This window comes from Pygocentrus nattereri, chromosome 5 (genome assembly GCF_015220715.1).
Source record: "Pygocentrus nattereri isolate fPygNat1 chromosome 5, fPygNat1.pri, whole genome shotgun sequence".
In the NCBI taxonomy this organism is placed as follows: Eukaryota; Metazoa; Chordata; class Actinopteri; order Characiformes; family Serrasalmidae; genus Pygocentrus; species Pygocentrus nattereri.
In genome coordinates, this window is record NC_051215.1 from 23,246,707 (window position 1) to 23,265,394 (window position 18,688).

General features: G+C 41.0%; 1 protein-coding gene across 1 annotated transcript in view; it reads left to right on the forward strand.

Moving 5' to 3' along the window:
• The window catches only part of lrrc1 (leucine rich repeat containing 1), an 82,979-nt gene extending 66,287 nt beyond the window's left edge, over positions 1-16,692 (forward strand). Inside the window, exons 11-14 of the mRNA XM_017694145.2 lie at positions 344-459; positions 6,282-6,451; positions 8,631-8,770; positions 15,096-16,692. Of these exons, the coding sequence (XP_017549634.1) occupies positions 344-459; positions 6,282-6,451; positions 8,631-8,770; positions 15,096-15,254 (585 nt within the window). The 3' untranslated portion in view covers positions 15,255-16,692. The remainder of the gene's footprint in view (positions 1-343; positions 460-6,281; positions 6,452-8,630; positions 8,771-15,095) is intronic.
• Positions 16,693-18,688: the final 1,996 nt, after the last annotated feature.

The window sequence follows — 18,688 nt, forward strand, 5'->3', positions numbered from 1 at the left end:
CACTTACTCATCTGCTGAATCATTCATTCACTGAAGCTTTGTCATGTTAAATGTGAAATCCCCCTTTACCTTTCCCGCAGTTTTTTTCCCCACTAATTCTCCTGCTGTCTTATTTTGAACCATAATAATAATAATGAAAATCGAGGCTTAGAGCACTCGATGATTGTCATGAGCTGTTAACCCCCAGCCATGCTGGAATTCCCCCCATGCTATCAGCTTAAAAACCCAGTGCTCTGTCCTCCGCCTCCTTTCCATGCTGATATTACATTGTTTCCTGTCTGTGGCTGTCGGTTATTAGTTCTCTGAATCTCTGACGTGTTCATATCTCTCTGTGTTTTCCCAGATAGGAGGCTGCAGTAGCCTGAATGTGCTGTGTGTGAGAGACAACCGTTTAACACGCATCCCCTCAGAGCTGTCGCAGGCTACAGAGCTGCATGTGTTTGATGTGTCTGGAAACAGGTTTGTTGGAACATGCTTACTCTCTAGGAGGTTCTCTAGCCCTTTGAACTTAGCATTTACTTTATAATCATAAGACGTATTATTCAGTAGCTGCTGCAAATTATTCAGTTGCATAACTACTGCCTGTTGGGGGCTTAGGGGGGTTAATATGGTATTCATATAAATATTCTTTTCTATAGGGTGGGTTGCCAGACAGTATGTCACAGGTCTCAAACTAGCAGAGATGGGTTAATACACAGTATTGTCCTTAAATCTGGCTCACAAATGTTTTTTTTTTTTTCATTTTTCTGAGGTTAAATACTGACATCTGACGCATATTTGAGCTTCACCCACCAGACATGAAACCATGATGCAGCATGAATGCTATGCATCTAATTTAGACAGATAGATGGAGAATGCAGATTCTAACTTCACTCATGTTCAGCAGGAACACTAACACTATCATAATAAGAGTCCCATGCATTTTTACTGTGGAATGTAATTTTAACACTAACTAAACTGGTTATTAAACACTTTATGTATTTATACCACAACCCTGTTTCTAAAAAAGTTTGGACGTAAATAAAACTAGAGTGCAATTATGCGAACCATGTAAACCTTATACTGAATTTGAAAATAGTACAAAAATAACATAAAATGTTGAAACTTAGAAGAGAAAGTGAAATGTTTTTCCATTCTTGCTTGATGTAGGATTTCAGCTACTGAACTGTTCGGGGCTCCTTTTGTTTCATAATGCCCCAAATGTTGTCAGTGGGTGGCAGGCCAGTTTAGCACCTGGGCTCTTTAAAAAAAAAAAAAAAAAGTGAGACCTTCTCTGAAAAAGATGTAATCTGAATGGCAGCATATGATGCAAAAACTTGTATACATCAGGATTAATAGTGCCTTCACAGATTTGCAAGTCATCTTAACAACATGGATGCTTGCATTTAAATTGTGCACAGATAATAAGGCAGTTGATCTTTTGCCTGACTTTTTGGACCACAGGACACTTTTCCACTTCACGTTAGTCCATCTCAGAGAAGGCCCAGAGAAGGTGGCAGCGTTTCTGGATCCTGTGTGTGTGTGTGTATGTGTATGTATATATAAATATAGACAGACAGACAGACATATGTGTGTGTGTGTGTATATATATATATATATATATATATATATATATATACAGTGGGTTGCAAAAGTATTCAGCCCCCTTGAACTTTTCAACCTTTTGCCACATTTCAGGCTTCAAACATAAAGATATGAAATTGACATTTTTTGTGAAGAGTCAACAACAAGTGGGACACAATCGTGAAGTGGAACGAAATTTGTTGGATATTTTAAACTTTTTTTAGAAATAAAAAACTGAAAAGTGGGGCGTGCAATATTATTCAGCCCCCTTGCTTTAATACTTTGTAGCGCCACCTTTTGCTGTGATTACAGCTGCAAGTGGCTTGGGGTACGTCTCTGTCAGTCTTGCACATCGAGAGACTGAAATTTTTGCCCATTCTTCCTTGCAAAACAGCTCGAGCTCAGTGAAGTTGGATGGAGAGCGTTTGTGAACAGCAGTTTTCAGCTCTTTCCACAGATTCTCGATTGGATTCAGGTCTGGACTTTGACTTGGCCATTCTAACACCTGGATACGTTTATTTGTGAACCATTCCATTGTAGATGTTGCTTTATGTTTTGGATCATTGTCTTGTTGGAAGATAAATCTCCGTCCCAGTCTCAGGTCTTTTGCAGACTCCAACAGGTTTTCTTCCAGAATGGTCCTGTATTTGGCTCCATCCATCTTCCCATCAATATTAACCATCTTCCCTGTCCCTGCTGAAGAAAAGCAGGCCCAAACCATGATGCTGCCACCACCATGTTTGACAGTGGGGATGGTGTGTTCAGGGTGATGAGCTGTATTGCTTTTACGCCAAACATAAGTTCGATTTTGGTTTCATCTGACCAGAGCACCTTCTTCCACATGTTTGGTGTGTCTCCCAGGTGGCTTGTGGCAAACATTAAATGAGACTTTTTATGGATATCTTTGAGAAATGGCTTTTTCTTGCCACTCTTCCATAAAGCCCAGATTTGTGCAGTGTACCACTGATCGTTGTCCTATGGACAAAGTCTCCCACCTCAGCTGTAGATCTCTGCAGTTCATCCAGAGTGATCATGGGCCTCTTGGCTGCATCTATGATCAGTCTTCTCCTTGTTTGAGCTGAAAGTTTAGAGGGACGGCCGGGTCTTGGTAGATTTGCAGTGGTCTGATGCTCCTTCCATTTCAATATGATCGCTTGCACAGTGCTCCTTGAGATGTTTAAAGCTTGGGAAATCTTTTTCTATCCAAATCCGGCTTTAAACCTCTCCACAACAGTATCTCGGACCTGCCTGGTGTGTTCCTTGGTCTTCATGATGCTCTCTGCGCTTTAAACAGAACTCTGAGACTATCACAGAGCAGGTGCATTTATACGGAGACTTGATTACACACAGGTGGATTCTATTTATCATCATCAGTCATTTAGGTCAACATTGGATCATTCAGAGATCCTCACTGAACTTCTGGAGTGAGTTTGCTGCACTGAAAGTAAAGGGGCCGAATAATATTGCACGCCCCACTTTTCAGTTTTTTATTTCTAAAAAAAGTTTAAAATATCCCATAAATTTCGTTCCACTTCACAATTGTGTCCCACTTGTTGTTGATTCTTCACAAAAAATTACAATTTCATATCTTTATGTTTGAAGCCTGAAATGTGGCAAAAGGTTGAAAAGTTCAAGGGGGCTGAATACTTTTGCAACCCACTGTATTAGGGCTGTCAAACAATGAAAATATTTAATTGCGATTAATCTCAGAATTTCATAGTTCATTGTGATTAATTGCATCTTTTTAAAAATCTGTATAATTGTTATAGAAAATAAGGATTTTTAAGTGAAATGTTCCAATTAAGATGGTGAACACATTTTATGCTAAATGTACTTGTGTTAAAAACTTCTGGGACAAGAGAAAACTGTAAGGCAGTTTTATTCACTCACATACTGGGCAGTAATACTGAACCTACAAAACACAATATTGGATTTGTGACAGATTAGGGAGCTGTAGTCTCAAATATTAGACGTAGTTACATACTACTGTGTCTCAGTTCAGATCTGTGTAACAAAAGAAAATAAAAACTACATAAAACTTCAATTGTGCTGAAGTTGTATTCAGTCACAGCCTATAGGACTTCACAGCACTGCACAAAAAAAAAAAACAAATTACACAAAGTTGGACTTCATTAAAGACATGTAGTGTCATACCACAGTGCTACAGCACTGTAAACAGCATGTAAACGTGGCTACTCACTAGCCACGTTTACATGCAGCCTAATAATTCGTTAATAATCCAACTAATAGCTCAATCGGAATAGAATACGTCCATCTAAAGCCCTCAGTCGGAATAGTCTGGTCCGATTGAGGCCATTCAGTTTCTATCCGACTGAACGAGGTGGGTAAACCTCTAAATAATCCGCTAAATAGAAGAATAATAACCGAGTAAACGCCTGAATCCGATTACACTCCCTATCGGAAAGTTTAAGTCCGTTCTGCGCATGCGCGTCGCAGCGAGAGGTTTCTACCGTTTAACATGGCGGAGCAGAAACTGGTCTGCAGAGACGAAGTTTATAATCTGAGCTTTAAAAGACGGCGGTGGGACGGACGTCCAGTTTATGTGTCTCAGAGCATGACGTCTTCCTCTCGCCACTTCCTTTATAAGTACGTGTGACGGACGTTTTTCTGAGTCTGAAATCAGTTTAAAGCCATTAAAAACACAAGCGCGTCATCTGGAAACTCGTCTCGCGCGGACTGGACCTCACGCGATGTCATGGTAACGTTTACTCTCAGCGCTGCTCCACGCACGCGCATCATTTTGCAAAGATTTTCATCAGATTGTTGAACAGCGTGAGTATAAACACCCCAGTCTGAATCTGAGACGCCGCGCACGGTCAAGTCTCAACATGAACTACGGATGACTCGCAGGGCCAAATAGGATTTGCGTTAACAGCACTATTTTTTAATTTATTTATTTTTATCGTGTTAAATTGAGATCGCGTTAATGCGTTATTAGCGCGCTAACTTGACAGCCCTAATATATATATATATATATATTATATAAATGATTTGCACATCATTGCATTCTGTTTTACACTGTGTGCACAATTATTAGGCAAGTGAGTATTTTGACCATATTATCATTTTTAGGCAAGTTTATCCAAGCTGGATAAACTTGAATGCTTAATGGATTTAAGTGTAGCAGGTGATGTGTATCTGTGTAATGAGGGAGGGTGTGGCCTAAGGAGGTCAACACCCTATATCAAGGTGTACATAATTATTAGGCAGCTTTTTTCTTTTGGCAGAATGGGCCAAAAAAGAGATTGAACTGACTCTGAAAAGTAAAGAATTACCAAAAGTCTCTCAGAGGGATGCAGAACTCTTGAAATTGCTAAGATATTGGGGCGTGATCACAGAACCATCAAACGTTTTGTTGCAAATAGTCAACAGGGTCGCAAGAAACGTGTTGAGAAAAAAAGACGCAAATTAACTGCCAAGGATTTGAGAAGAATCAAGCGGAAAGCTACCAGGAACCCATTATCTTCCAGTTCTGTCATATTCCAGAACTGCAACCTAGCTGGAGTATCAAGAAGTACAAGATGTTCAGCGCTCAGAGACATGGCCAAGGTAAGGAAGGCTGAAACCCGACCACCACTGAATGAGACACAAGCTGAAGCGTCTAGACTGGTCCAAGAAATATCTGAAGACAGATTTTTCAAAGGTTTTATGGACTGATGAAATGAGAGTGACTCTTGACGGACCAGATGGATGAGCCCGTGGCTGGATCAGTAACGGAACAGAGCTCCACTTCGAGTCAGATGCCAGCAAGGTGGAGGTGGGCTACTGGTATGGGCTGGTATTATTAAAGATGAGCTGGCTGGACCTTTTTGGGTTGAAGATGGGCTCAAAATCAACTCCCAAGCCTACTGCCAGTTTTTAGAAGGTACTTTCTTTAAGCAGTGGTACAGGAAGAATCTGCATCTTTCAGAAAGACAATGATTTTTATGCAGGACAATGCTCCATCACATGCATCCAAGTTCTCCTCTGCATGGCTCGCCAGTAAAGGCATTAAAGATGAAAAACATATGACATGGCCCCCTTCCTCACCTGACCTGAACCCAACTGAGAACTTGTGGCCAATTCTTAAATGGGAGATTTACAGTGAAGGAAAACAGTACACCTCTCTGAACAGGGTCTGGGAGGCTGTGGTTGCTGCTGCACAAAAAGGTGATCGTCAACAGATCAAGAAACTGACAGACTCCTTGAATGGAAGGCTCATCACTGTTATTGAAAAGAAGGGTGGTTGGGGTTGTAATACTCCTACAACTACTTATAATAATCACTATGAATTTTTATTATTGTAAGTAGTAGTAGTATATAGATGGCCCACTTTTGGAACCCAGGTAATTTCAGTTTGAGACCCCTGAAATATACTCCGTATCCAATGTAACCAGTTTTATGCTGTGAAAAGTATTATGTGGAAATAAATGTTTATGGTACAGAAATTGTAATGGTTCCAGTGACTCCATGATATTCTTAAGAGACATCAAAGAAAGGAAGAAGAAATTTCCCTGCACTGCACTAGAAATCATTTACACTTTGTGTGTATTTAAATGTACTTTGAAAATGATGTCTTTGTATTAATTATGCCATATTTTTGTTGCACTGACTGACCTACTCAGATGTTGACACCACAGATTGATAGCAAGTGTATCTGAATGCCACAGGTTGAGAATGAGAATGCTTAGCATCTCTCTCTCTATTCACCCCATTAGGCTGGCCTACCTGCCGCTGTCTCTCACCACACTGCGGCTCAAAGCACTCTGGCTGTCGGAGAACCAGTCTCAGCCGTTGCTCACCTTCCAGACAGACGTGGATCCTGACTCAGGAGAGAAGGTGCTCACCTGTGTGCTCCTTCCCCAGCAGCCTTGCGAATCAGACAAAGGTGTAATATGCTGTTCTACACTGACACTCTCAGTAATTTATACATTTATTTTAGGGATGTCAAACAATGAGAATAATTAATCGCTATTAATCACATTATATTGAATAGTTAGTCATGATTAATCACACTTATGGAAAGATTTTTATTCCTTTTGAAAGCAGTGCATTTTGTTGTAGCTGTACAGCAGAGTGGAGAACATAAGCTTCATCTGAGTGTATATTACATCATAATATGTATAATACATCACTATTTTTAATGCATCATATATTTCATCATAACATGATTTTTTTTTTTATTGTGATTTTTCATTATATTGATTTTAATATGATTTTTATTATTACATTATCATTAAACACATCATTCAGTTTATATCATTTAGTTCACATGAACCTGACAGTGAAGACCGGCTGAACACAGTTTCCAGTTTTCATCACTGACATCCAATGAGAGCTACAGCAGCTGCATGTTTTGAGCACACCTGTGTTATGTCTCGTTGGCTTATCTATAACTCACCTGCGAGCACTGTCCAAAGTCGTCTCTCCAAAACCTCCAGTGCTAACGTTACTCGTTACTGGCATTGAGATATTGTTAAGATGTAAATGATAGCAGTTTTTCTTGTACCACCTTAGCAACAACGTAAGTTATATTAACAGTGACTTAGCAGCACCTTAGCAACCACCTGGTATGCTATGTTAACAACATCTTAGCAACCACTTGAGATTCCAGTGCAATGGCCCAGCAGCATCTTGGTTAACCACATGGGATTCAATAACAATGGCCAAGCAACATCTTAGCAACCAACTGGGATTCCTTAGGATTGGCTTAGCAATGCCTTAGCAACCTCCTTGATACCATAGCAACAGCCAAACAACACCTTAGCAACCACCTGGGATTTCCTAGCAATAGCCTGGCAATACCTAAGCAACTAACTGGGTTAACATATTAGTGGCAATGTCTTAGCAGCTACCTGGGATGCAGTAGCAATGGCCCGACTAACACCTTAGCAACCACCTGGGATAACATAAATGTTCCCTTTCAAGTTGTTATTGATATTATTATTATTATTATTATTAATGTTATTTTGTTGTTTTATTATTAATTTTTTTCAGTGTGTGCTCTCTGTAGATGTATTATTTAACATATTTTCACTTCAAAATCAACAAAAAAAATCAACAAAACGGGTAACTTGACCAGTGATGTTCAAACATTTTCATACAACTGTATGGTACTTTATGGAGTCTTGGAGAAGGGTCATCCAGAAGGATGTCCTAGCTGTAATTTTAATCCTTTTGGGTGTAATATTCAAATAACGTCCCACGTCAGAGCCAGCAGACCGCTGTACTTAATCTAGCCAGTGCCCTTTAGAATTTATTTATGCTACGAGTGGCCACAAGCTTGGATTGGATGTTGTAACATGTTTATTTAGAATAAACGTATTGGTGGTGCTTGATGGCTGAGAGAGCCTGTAGTCTGTGAACTTCTTTGGCACCTCTGTCTCTCTCTGTCTCTCTCTCTCTGTCTCTCTGTTTGTGTTACTGTGCTGTCCTTTACATACGCCCAGCAGATTGGACGGTTAAAGAGGCTTATCTCTCTGCTAGGCCCCACCCGCTTCTATTAAGCACCTTCAACAGTGGCAAGAAAATGCAGCTTTTCTGAAATTTACGTCTTGTCCATTCAGGGCAAGGGTTCATCATGATTTCTACGTTCTCTCGTTGAACTGTGAGCAGCAGTAAATCTGCTGTTTATGCAGGGAAAGATGATGAAAGTCGGTCACTGCCTGACCTCTTCCGGCCCACGTGTCTGTTTCTTGCTCAAGCCGAGGGCTTATGGTCATTTATCATGACGCGGGCCGGCTTGCGGAGCAGATGAGGGTGGAACACTTGCCTAAGTCACTGAGGGTGGGGGAGAAGGGAGGGAGGGGGGGGGGATACAGATTGTCTTGTAGTAAGCCTCTGAATAAGCCAGGATTTGAAAGCATGATCTGGCATCTCTGGGCCCTAATTATCTCCAGCCGGGGCACCGAAGCTCTACTGCATGAACTTTAAAGCACTTCAGGAGAAACCAATAATCTTAAGCTCTGCTGGCTGTACATTTTTAATGATGGAGAGAAGCAGCGATGTGGAGAAATGTGGTGGAATGCATTCTCATGTGCTGTTTGTGTCCTTATGTTTGTGTGCAGGGTCCGATAACCTGGCACGCTGTGGCGCTTTGGAGAGTCTCGTGAACGACATGGCAGACGACACTTGGGACAACCGAGCCATGAACAGAATCAGTGCCATCCGCTTCCTGGAAGATGATGATGAAGAGGACGATGAAAAGGTGGGAGAAATGAGATTCAAATGTGGTTACAAATAAATTTAGCTGACGAGGCAGATCTTTAGAGCGGCGTTTCTTGGTAATTTTACATTAAGGGGGGGGTATTTATAAAACACTGAGGGCCCAGTGTTTTATGAGCTTGCCCCAGCTTTGCAGAATGTAGCAGAACATATTAATTGTGCTGCTGACAGTGGTGGACGAAGTACATAAACCATGTACTTGAGTAAAAGTAGAGATACCAAAGGTTTATAAAAGTAGAAGTTCCTCCCTTTAGACCTCCACTTGAGTACAAAAGTATTTGCCTTCAAAGGTACTTAAGTAACTAAAAGATTAATTATGTCTCTGATGTCCTGTTATCATTTTTATAACAAGAGTCGCTTCATGAACTCATTTTAGATAAATCCTCCAGTGTCTCTCTTGGTAAACCAGTCTTTTAATAGAAGGTCATTAATTAGTGACGCTGACGTCTATTAAAATGATCATAAGCACAAAACACTGAAGGTAAACAGTTTCCATCAGGGAGAAACGAGTGGCTCTGAAATCACTTTTTACAGACAAGCAAAGTTTCAGTTTAAGATTTAATTACTACTTAGTTCCAAGTTGAAGTTTAATAAAAACTGGCTTTAAACTCAGGATCACAAATGAGCTCCTTTACTATATTAATCTGTAGGTCTCTGTTCATAAACATAAACCAGCCCAAACTAATTTACTATAAAATGAAATGGTGTTTGCATAAATTCAGAAAAAAGCCACGTCAGTCACGACTGCATATGTGGACATATTTCTATATTGTGCTCTATTTACACAAAGTTAGGTTAGTTCATCGTTTATGTTGAATAGACTCCCAAAAATATATACGCTGCTGCGCTGATGTTGAACCGTGTGCTGCACTGGGTCGGTATGACCAACAGGTCAAAACAAAGTGACCATTGTGCCCTGATTGGTGTTCTTGCTTTGTGCTTCTTTTGTTTTGTTACATGTTACGTTTTTATACACACAGAAACCAAAAGGAACGACAGATTTCTCAAAATGTAGTGGAGTGAAAAGTAAGAGATTTGACTTTGAAATGTAGTGGAGTGAAAGTTAAATGTCGAAAGTTTAAACCAAGTCATATACACTGCTCAAAAAAATAAAGGGAACACTCAAATAACACATCCTAGATCTGAAAGAATGAAATATTCTCATTGAATACTTTGTTCTGTACAAAGTTGAATGTGCTGACAACAAAATCAAAATTAAAGTGGAAAAACACACTACAGGCTGATCCAGCTTTGATGTAATGTCCTTAAAACAAGTCAAAATGAGGCTCAGTATTGTGTGTGGCCTCCACGTGCCTGTATGACCTCCCTACAACGCCTGGGCATGCTCCTGATGAGGTGGCGGATGGTCTCCTGAGGGATCTCCTCCCAGACCTGGACTAAAGCATCCGCCAACTCCTGGACAGTCTGTGGTGCAACGTGGCGTTGGTGGATGGAGCGAGACATGATGTCCCAGGAACGGGCGGGCCAGTCCATAGCTTCAGTGCCTTCATCTTGCAGGAACTGCTGACACACTACAGCCACATGAGGTCTAGCATCGTCCTATATTAGGAGGAACCCAGGGCCAACCGCACCAACATATGGTGTCACAAGGGGTCTGAGGATTTCATCTCGGTATCTAATGGCAGTCAGGCTACCTCTGGCGAGCACAAGAAACGCCACCCCACACCATTACTGACCCACTGCCAAACTGGTCATGCTGAAGGATGTTGCAGGCAGCAGATCGCTCTCCACGGCATCTCCAGACTCTGTCACGTCTGTCACATGTGCTCAGTGTGAACCTGCTTTCATCTGTGAAGAGCACAGGGCGCCAGTGGCGAATTTGCCAATCCTGGTGTTCTCTGGCAAATGCCAAGCGTCTCATGCCACCACGAGCGTGAAAGCACCACCAACATTAAAAAGTGACCAAAACATCAGCCAGAAAGCAGAAAGGTACTGAGAAGTGGTCTGTGGTCCCCACCTGCAGAACCACTCCTTTGAGTGTGTCTTGCTAATTGCCAATAATTTCCACCTGTTGTCTATTCCATTTGCACAACAGCTGTGAAATTGATTGTCAATCAGTGTTGCTTCCTAAGAGGACAGTTTGATTTCACAGAAGTTTGATTTACTTGGAGTTATATTGTGTTGTTTAAGTGTTCCCTTTATTTGTTTGAGCAGTGTATTTTAGTTCCCTTAAAGTGATCACTAATAGGCAGACTGCGGTCCGAGTCCGGACCCAGATGCTGACCTATGTGGACCTGGACCTGTTCGGCGTAACTCTTCTAGCCTTTGCAGTAGCTTTAACGGCCCAGGAGACTCACAGGCCAGTCGCATGTGTTGCAAGTATCACACATGACGCTACTCAGCCAATCAGATCTGTGCATTATGATGAGCACGGAGACTCGAGTGGGTGACTCAAACAGGGGAGGGACGAAGCGAGAAACAGCAGTCGGAGAAGAAGGTGAGTCAGAGGGAGGTTATTTCACATGGCGTGATCTAAAAAGAGGAAACTCAAGCAGCCTCATAAGGAGGCTTGAAGAAGTTCACACACAATGATGTGTCAAAGTCAGAGTCCACCCTTCATTTATATTATTTCCACTTAAAATGGCCATTAAATACAAGTTATTCATTTTTAGGACAAGTTTCTGATAAGATTAAATACACGGTTATCCACTTGCATAAGGAAGGAAAAAAAAAAAACAGGACTTTCCAAAACTGAAAAAGTTCATGACTAAAAGCTCTAGAGAAAACGTGCCTCCTAACAACCACCCGGAAGAGCTGGTCGACACCAAAACTGCCCCCATCAGATAAACAGCTCTTAAAGCTTCCATCTTTTAGAGAGAGAAGAAAATCAAGCTGCTTCAGATCTGAAAACATCCACAGGTGTTTCTGTCCATCCTTCCACTGTAAGAAGACCACTCAGCGCTATGGGTCTGAAAGGATGTGTAGCTGACCAAGAAGAACCTCACTGAGAAAAGGAGACGGACACATCAAACAAAGAAGCTGAATGATGGACTGACCACCCCAGAGTCCAGACCTCAACACCTCTGAATGGGTTAGATTATGAAAATGATTAGAAAATGATTAACTGCGTTTATGCATATAGTTCTGTTCTCTCGGTCTGGACCAAAACAGAAAATGGTACGTTGATCCATCTTTGTTCTGAATTGCTCAGCATTCATTGACATATTAAACATTGAGCCAAAACATGTGAACAACAGTCATGAGTAGAAGGTCATGACTGCTGCTCTCTGTTCTGTCTGTTGGTTTTATTTATGTCTTGTTTATCTGTCACATGATATTCGAGGAATAAGCAGGGTGACTCCCAGCATTACCATGATTAAGATGCAAAGCAAATCCTCGAGTGGCTCACTGATGTGAAAAAACAGAGAAACATTGGTGCGTCAATGCATAATATAATTAATGAATGCAGTCAAATGTGTATAACAAGTATTGTACACTTGTTGGAATTAAAGGTTCATCAAGGTACAAACAGTGTAAATATTCCCTCAAAGGTACAGCAGTGGTTTTAAGGTCTGATCGTGAACCTTAAATCAGTTTTTCCAGGTGAAAAGTTGGTATTTACCTTTTCATAACTGAATGTTTTAAAACAGAACAGTAAAATAAAAGCCTGGAGGCGAGACGGGGTGTGTGGAGTCAGTACAGCTTAGAAACATAATCCATTTCAGTGGATTATGGTTCAGTTATGTTCCCTGACTAAAGAGACTGAGATGTACCCTAGAGGGTCCCACCCCAAAGACAAGAGTGACAGTTTAGTACCTTTATTTCTGAGAGTGTAGAATGACTTCAGATCTTCCTCAGCCTTGTTTTAAAACTTTTACTGTTCTGTAATTACCCATTTAGAGCCTATGACAAGATACTAAAATGCATGCATTTGTCAAAACCGCATGGGGAAACTTTTCTTTACCCTGAACCAAAGAAGTTCTGCAGAGAGGACACGACGGTTTGTTCTGTCTTTGGTCTGTTTGAGATGTCTTTGGTCTGAATTGTCTGCGTACTTCAAATGAACCACACCGGTTTGCTTTGAAGGGATACAAGGCCCAACTGCTCAAGGGCTTCTCGTTCATCTTCTTTGGTGCACCAGAGTTCAGATGGCAGCGTTCTCACTCGCTCTAATCGCAGTATGAACGCACCCTAAGACTGAACTTCAGAAGACTGTCTGCAGATTTCTTTGAAAAACTGAAAGCAAAGCTGCTGAAAAGAATGGAAGCTGCAGTAAAAGCGATGAGTGGAGACACTAATTGCTGAAATATGTGATGTTTAGTTCTGAAGGCTTCTTTATAATTTCCTTTTTTTTTTTCTGCTTTTTTCCTGACAATGAAAAGTGAATAATGTGTTTTTAATTGCTGTTTTCACTGGGGTTCAGTTATTGAAGGGTGGTCTCTGAATTTTGCCTAGTACTGTATGCTGGGAACTTGCTGGCTGTTCAAGCTTACCATTTGAATGAAAAGAAAATAAGAGGTGTGGATTCGAGTCATATGCCTTGGACATAAATCTGGCTCGAGTTACAAATTTGATGACTTTAGACTCAACTCGAAAATCGAGAAAGACTTGGGGCTCGACTTTGACCTGAACACCAAAGTGTAGGAAATCTTTGACTGCAGACTGGACTCTACACAGCCGAATGTTTTTCACGCGAATGAATTCATTTCCTGCCATAAAATGAATAAACAGCACCGTCGTCAAATGCTGGATAAGGTGCTTATGCCCAGATTATTTCATTACGGAAGACAAGAGATGCTTTTGAGTTCAAGTTCACCTCAATAAGCTGGAAACAAGCGACATGTCAAGCGATCATTGTGCCCTCATTCAGCCCTTAAACTCTTACTGGAGAAACTCACCAGGTGACCTGACCGTTTTCCTCATGGCAGCAAAATAAACAGCTCTCTCAGTTTGACCTTTTATAACAGCTACTGCAGGTAAAACAAGTGCAAACACTCACCACGAGGCTGAGGTTGACTCGTTATTCATCTGCTTCGTATTGGAATTTGTCGTTCCACCTTAAATGGTGCAGCAGTGAGGTGCCGGAATGCAAGTGCTGCACCATTTAAGGTGGAATAGAAAATTCAAATAAGAAGCTGGTGGCGAAACAAAGTCAGCTTCAGTCTCATACAGTCACCATCATTTTACTCTCTTTTGTTTCTGTTATCTTCTAAATTCTCTTATATATGTCGTAACCTAATCTTTGTTTTATATACAGTATGCCTGTTATTATCTGTGTTTTTATTTTAGTTGGAAGGGGAAAAAAGTGCATAAATGAAAAGAATGATATACAGCCATACACTGCTAAGTGTTTCGGCCTTCAATTAGCTGAAGAATGCAGACTGACCTGTTTAGGACTCGAAGATTAGGACTGTTGATTGAGACTCTCCTGCACTGACAAGACTTGACTATCTTGACTCGGGACTTGAGTGTGAAGACCTGAACAGATGGCCCAGTTCGTTCTTGAGTTTCTTCTTGAGAAGAAGGAACTGAGTTACAAGGGGTAGTGGTTGAAATCTTGCCTTATGAAATGGGACCCTCAAATCAAAAAAACAAAAAAACATTACTTCATTAACAGCTACTAGCGCTGCTCTTAGTCACATTTAGGGCATCATATATCTTCAAAGAGGGGGGCAATTATTTATTATCACCCACCCCTGATTCTTCAGTCATATGAAGCTGACGTCAGATATTCACCAGCTTTTCATTCGAATTCCCCCATTCCACCTTAAATGGTGCAGCAGTTACATTCTGGTGCTTCAGCCATCAGAACTGCTGGACTATTTAAGGTGGAACAGGAAATTTAGTTAGCTAGTTACCAAGATATTAGCATGCTACTAGCTATTTTTTTATGCTATGACCAGAATAAACTGAAGCAGCATTAAACTAAGAGAGTACAATGGTTATCAATTTTTTTTAACAGAGAAAATCTTGTTCAGCATCTTGCCAGGTTTTTTCCCCTCATAACTCTGTTTGGAGTCTCTGAAAAACCTCCGTTTGGAGGTCCATGTAGCCCTAACACTTCACCCTGCCCCTCTATCTCAACAACAGTTGGGACACTCTACCCCTAGACGTGAACACACAAAACGGAGGGGTAGGGGCTGGGGGTGAAATGGGATTGGGCCTTAGTTGTTGCTTGCAACTTCGTGACTTGTTCCCACCTCCAGAAAATAATAAGCAAAACATTTGCTTTTGAAAATCACTGACCTTTGACTGATACTATGTAGAGGTTTCCTCTTTAATTGTTTCTTATGTTGCTTTTCGTTTTTCTTACCTGCTCTTTCTTTCTGTCTCTTTCCCCCTCTCAGGGAACGCTGCTGCGGCGGGCCACTCCCCACCCTGGCGAGTTGAAGACGATGAAGAAGGTAGTGGAGAACCTCCGTAACGACATGAACGCCGCCAAAGGCCTGGATTCCAACAAAAACGAGGTCAATAACGCTGTGGACCGAGTGACCACGTCTGTGTGACTGCTTTTACCTCCGAGACGGCCCTTTTCCCATCGTGTCTTCCCTCATGTTCCCTGCTCAGCCCTCTTCCCTGTGAGCTTTCTCCCTGGGGCATGACTCCTCGTCTCTCTGTCCGGGGTCAGTCCCGCTTGCAGCCTCATCTCCTCCTTTCCTGAAACGGGGAATGACCCTAACAACAGGTGCCTTTTTTATCCAGAGCAATAATCTGTGCAGGATGGCACACTTTCTGTACATAGATATTTTCCCCACAGTAAATCGATAGATGCACTACATCAAGTCTTAGAGTTCACTAAAATATTGACAGAATCTCCATAGATATATAGAGTATACACATACTGTATTTATATATATTTGTTCTATTTTCATTTTGAATTTTTTATTATTTTTTTTAAACACTGGGTGGATGTTTCTTTCTTTTACAGTTCTTTCGGATTATGTTGAGCCCAGGCGTTTTTGGACCTACTGATTTTAAACAAATTATTGTATAGATCTTTGTGAATATCAATACTTTTGTACTTGTGGCAGCTCAGATGTTGTAAATTTGGAGAAAAAAAAACTAGATGTATAGCACGTTTCTTAATCAACGAGCATTTTTACTCCTTTTTTGCAAAAACTCGTGGTTTTCTTTCTTTTTTTTCTTTTTTTTTTAAATGATTGAACAAAGAAATGTCGATGTCTTACACAGCAAAGAAATTAGCCAGGGGTGAGAGGAGATCTTTGTGTTTACTTTTCAGGTTGGGCTATTTGCTTTTCGTCAATCAATCCCATTCTTATTCCAAGTAAACATGGTTTTGTACTTAAGTAAATAAGGGCTGACGCAGCACAGAGCACGTGTGACCTCTGGAAACTAGAATCAGAGATGCTGGGTTTCACCTACATTGTTTCACCATGGCGCGCTTTTACAGGACAGTTTCACCCAGAAATGCTAGCTTGGCTAAAATGACTGGAAGTGGGGACCATTGAGCACAACCTGAGGGCAAAGATATTAAATTTCATATATTATTAGCAATATTAGCATTCCTGGATGACGTGTCCTTTTAATCTCCACATTAATTCCAAAATCAGCTCCATTTTTGAATGTTCCCTGCTTTGTGCATATTCAGAACACTAAAGGCTGTTAGTTATTACTGTAAGATTGATTTAGGTGGGCAGTTTCCTTCTAAGTGCAGAGAAACGAATACAGATAAAGTTTTGTTAAAATTGCTTGTTATTTCTATGGTACACTGCAGAACCCATTTTGCATTGTATGTTCTTTGTGGCAAAAAGAGACCGGCTGATTGGTTTTAACATGTTGATTTTAATCTCTTAATTATTATATATATATTTTGTTTGTCAATGATAAAGCTGCACAGAAAACGATCTCAAATAGGCATTGATCCCGGGCCTATATTTTTGACTTCTAACCACTGATACAATAAAATGATTTTATGAAATCAGAGCATACGATTCTTCATTTTTCTAAAATAACTAGGTTTACAAATGTTCACTTGCTACCTCCCATTTCTTTATCTGTGCCACCAGTTTTAAGGTTAAAACCAAAAACAATTAGTCATCATGTATCTTATCATCCTACATATTCATATTCAGATCGTATTATACGTTTTCATTTGCTGAACTTCAAAAATCCGTTAACTCAGACGTCCTGCAAAGGGCAGAATCTATAAGATGACAGTAGAATAAGACCTACATTTTTACGAATACTCTTTCGAGAAGCTAAACGAAAAGAAACTGACTGAGATTAACTCAATATCCATCTTAAAACAGGTTTAGAAGAGTTTCTGCAATGCATTCAATGTCATACATTCATGGAGTGTTCACCCTGGCATGTTCCTTTCTCCATGTATGCCTTGCCATTGTCCTTTGTGAACATTGTATGTGCGTATGTGATGGTCCCTGATCATTATCATGCACTTGTTCATGAATGATTTGCGAGTTCTGATCAAATTATAATGTTGTGTTGTTCAGTCTTTACCCTATCAAGAACATGCACCGATCCTTGTTTCTACACTCATTGTCCATTTGATCAGCTCCACTTACTCTATATGTACACTTTGTAGTTCTACAGTTACAGACTGTAGTCCATCTGTTCCTCTGATACTTTGTTAGCTCCTTTTACCCTGTTCTTCTGTGGTCAGGACCCCCATGGTCCCTCTCAGAGCAGGTACTATTTGGGTGGTGGATCATTCTCAGCACTGCAGTAACACTGGCGTGGTGGTGTGTTAGTGTGTGTTGTGCTGGTCAGAGTGGATCAGACACAGCAGTGCTGCCTGAGTTTTTAAACACCTCAGTGTCACTGCTGGACTGAACAGTCCACCAACCAAAAATATCCTGTGGGCAGCGTCCTGTGACCACTGATGAAGGACTAGAGGATGACCAACACAAACTGTGCAGCAGCAGATGAGCTATCATCTCTGACTTTACATCTACAAGGTATGAGTGTCTAATAGGGTGGACGCAGTGTTTAAAACTCCTGTCTCTGATCCACTCAGACAAGCACAACACACACCAACACACCCACCACCATGTCGTCAGTGTTACTGCAGTGCTTAGAATGATCCACCACCCAAATAGTACCTGCTCTGTGAGGGTCCATGGGGTCCTGACCACTGAAGAACAGGGTAAAAGGGGCTAACAAAGTTTCAGAGAAACAGATGGACTACAGTCTGTAACTGTAGAACTACAAAGTGCAGCTATACAGTAAGTGGAGCTGATAAAATGGACAATGAGTGTAGAAACAAGGATCTGATTGGTGTATATGGTCATTTCTTTTATCACTTATTCTTTAATAGGCTATTCTTACTTGTTCTTCATGTGATCGGTTGAGTACACAAGGATAAATCACTAACAGAGGGTATTTAGAAGAGTTATATTGGTATTTACTGTGGATGTGTTAAAACAGTTGTTTTAAAAAAAATTTTTTTTTTACATTTTTCAAACCAATTTTAGCAGAGATAAAGGAATTCTCAGTAGCCAATAAATCTCGAAATGGTAAGTACGGGTAACAATTTATTGTGGTAAGAGCGATGAGACGAAATAAACATGCAACAGAACAAATTCGACTGTTTGACCTGCTGTTCTAGACAGGTTTTGTCAGGCACTCGCAGGAAATACCTCAATGCTGTAAATCAGCAGCTTGCAATGACTGTGGCAACAGAGTGGGACCACACCTTTTGACTCCCCCCTGAGCATCAATTCCAAATCTAACCCCCACTCTGAAAGGAACGCATCAGTCATGACCACTGCCTTGGATGAGATGATGTCATCGCCTCCGGGTCTCCACTGTTGCCACCACGATGCCTGGGTCATATGGGATGTATGTGATGAAGCCGCATCTGGTAGTGCAGTAAGCCCAGGGGACTGACCGTCACAACTGATGCCGTCATGCCCGGTAAGCACAGGAGAGTAGGGCATATATGGCAGCTGCCCAGCATGAT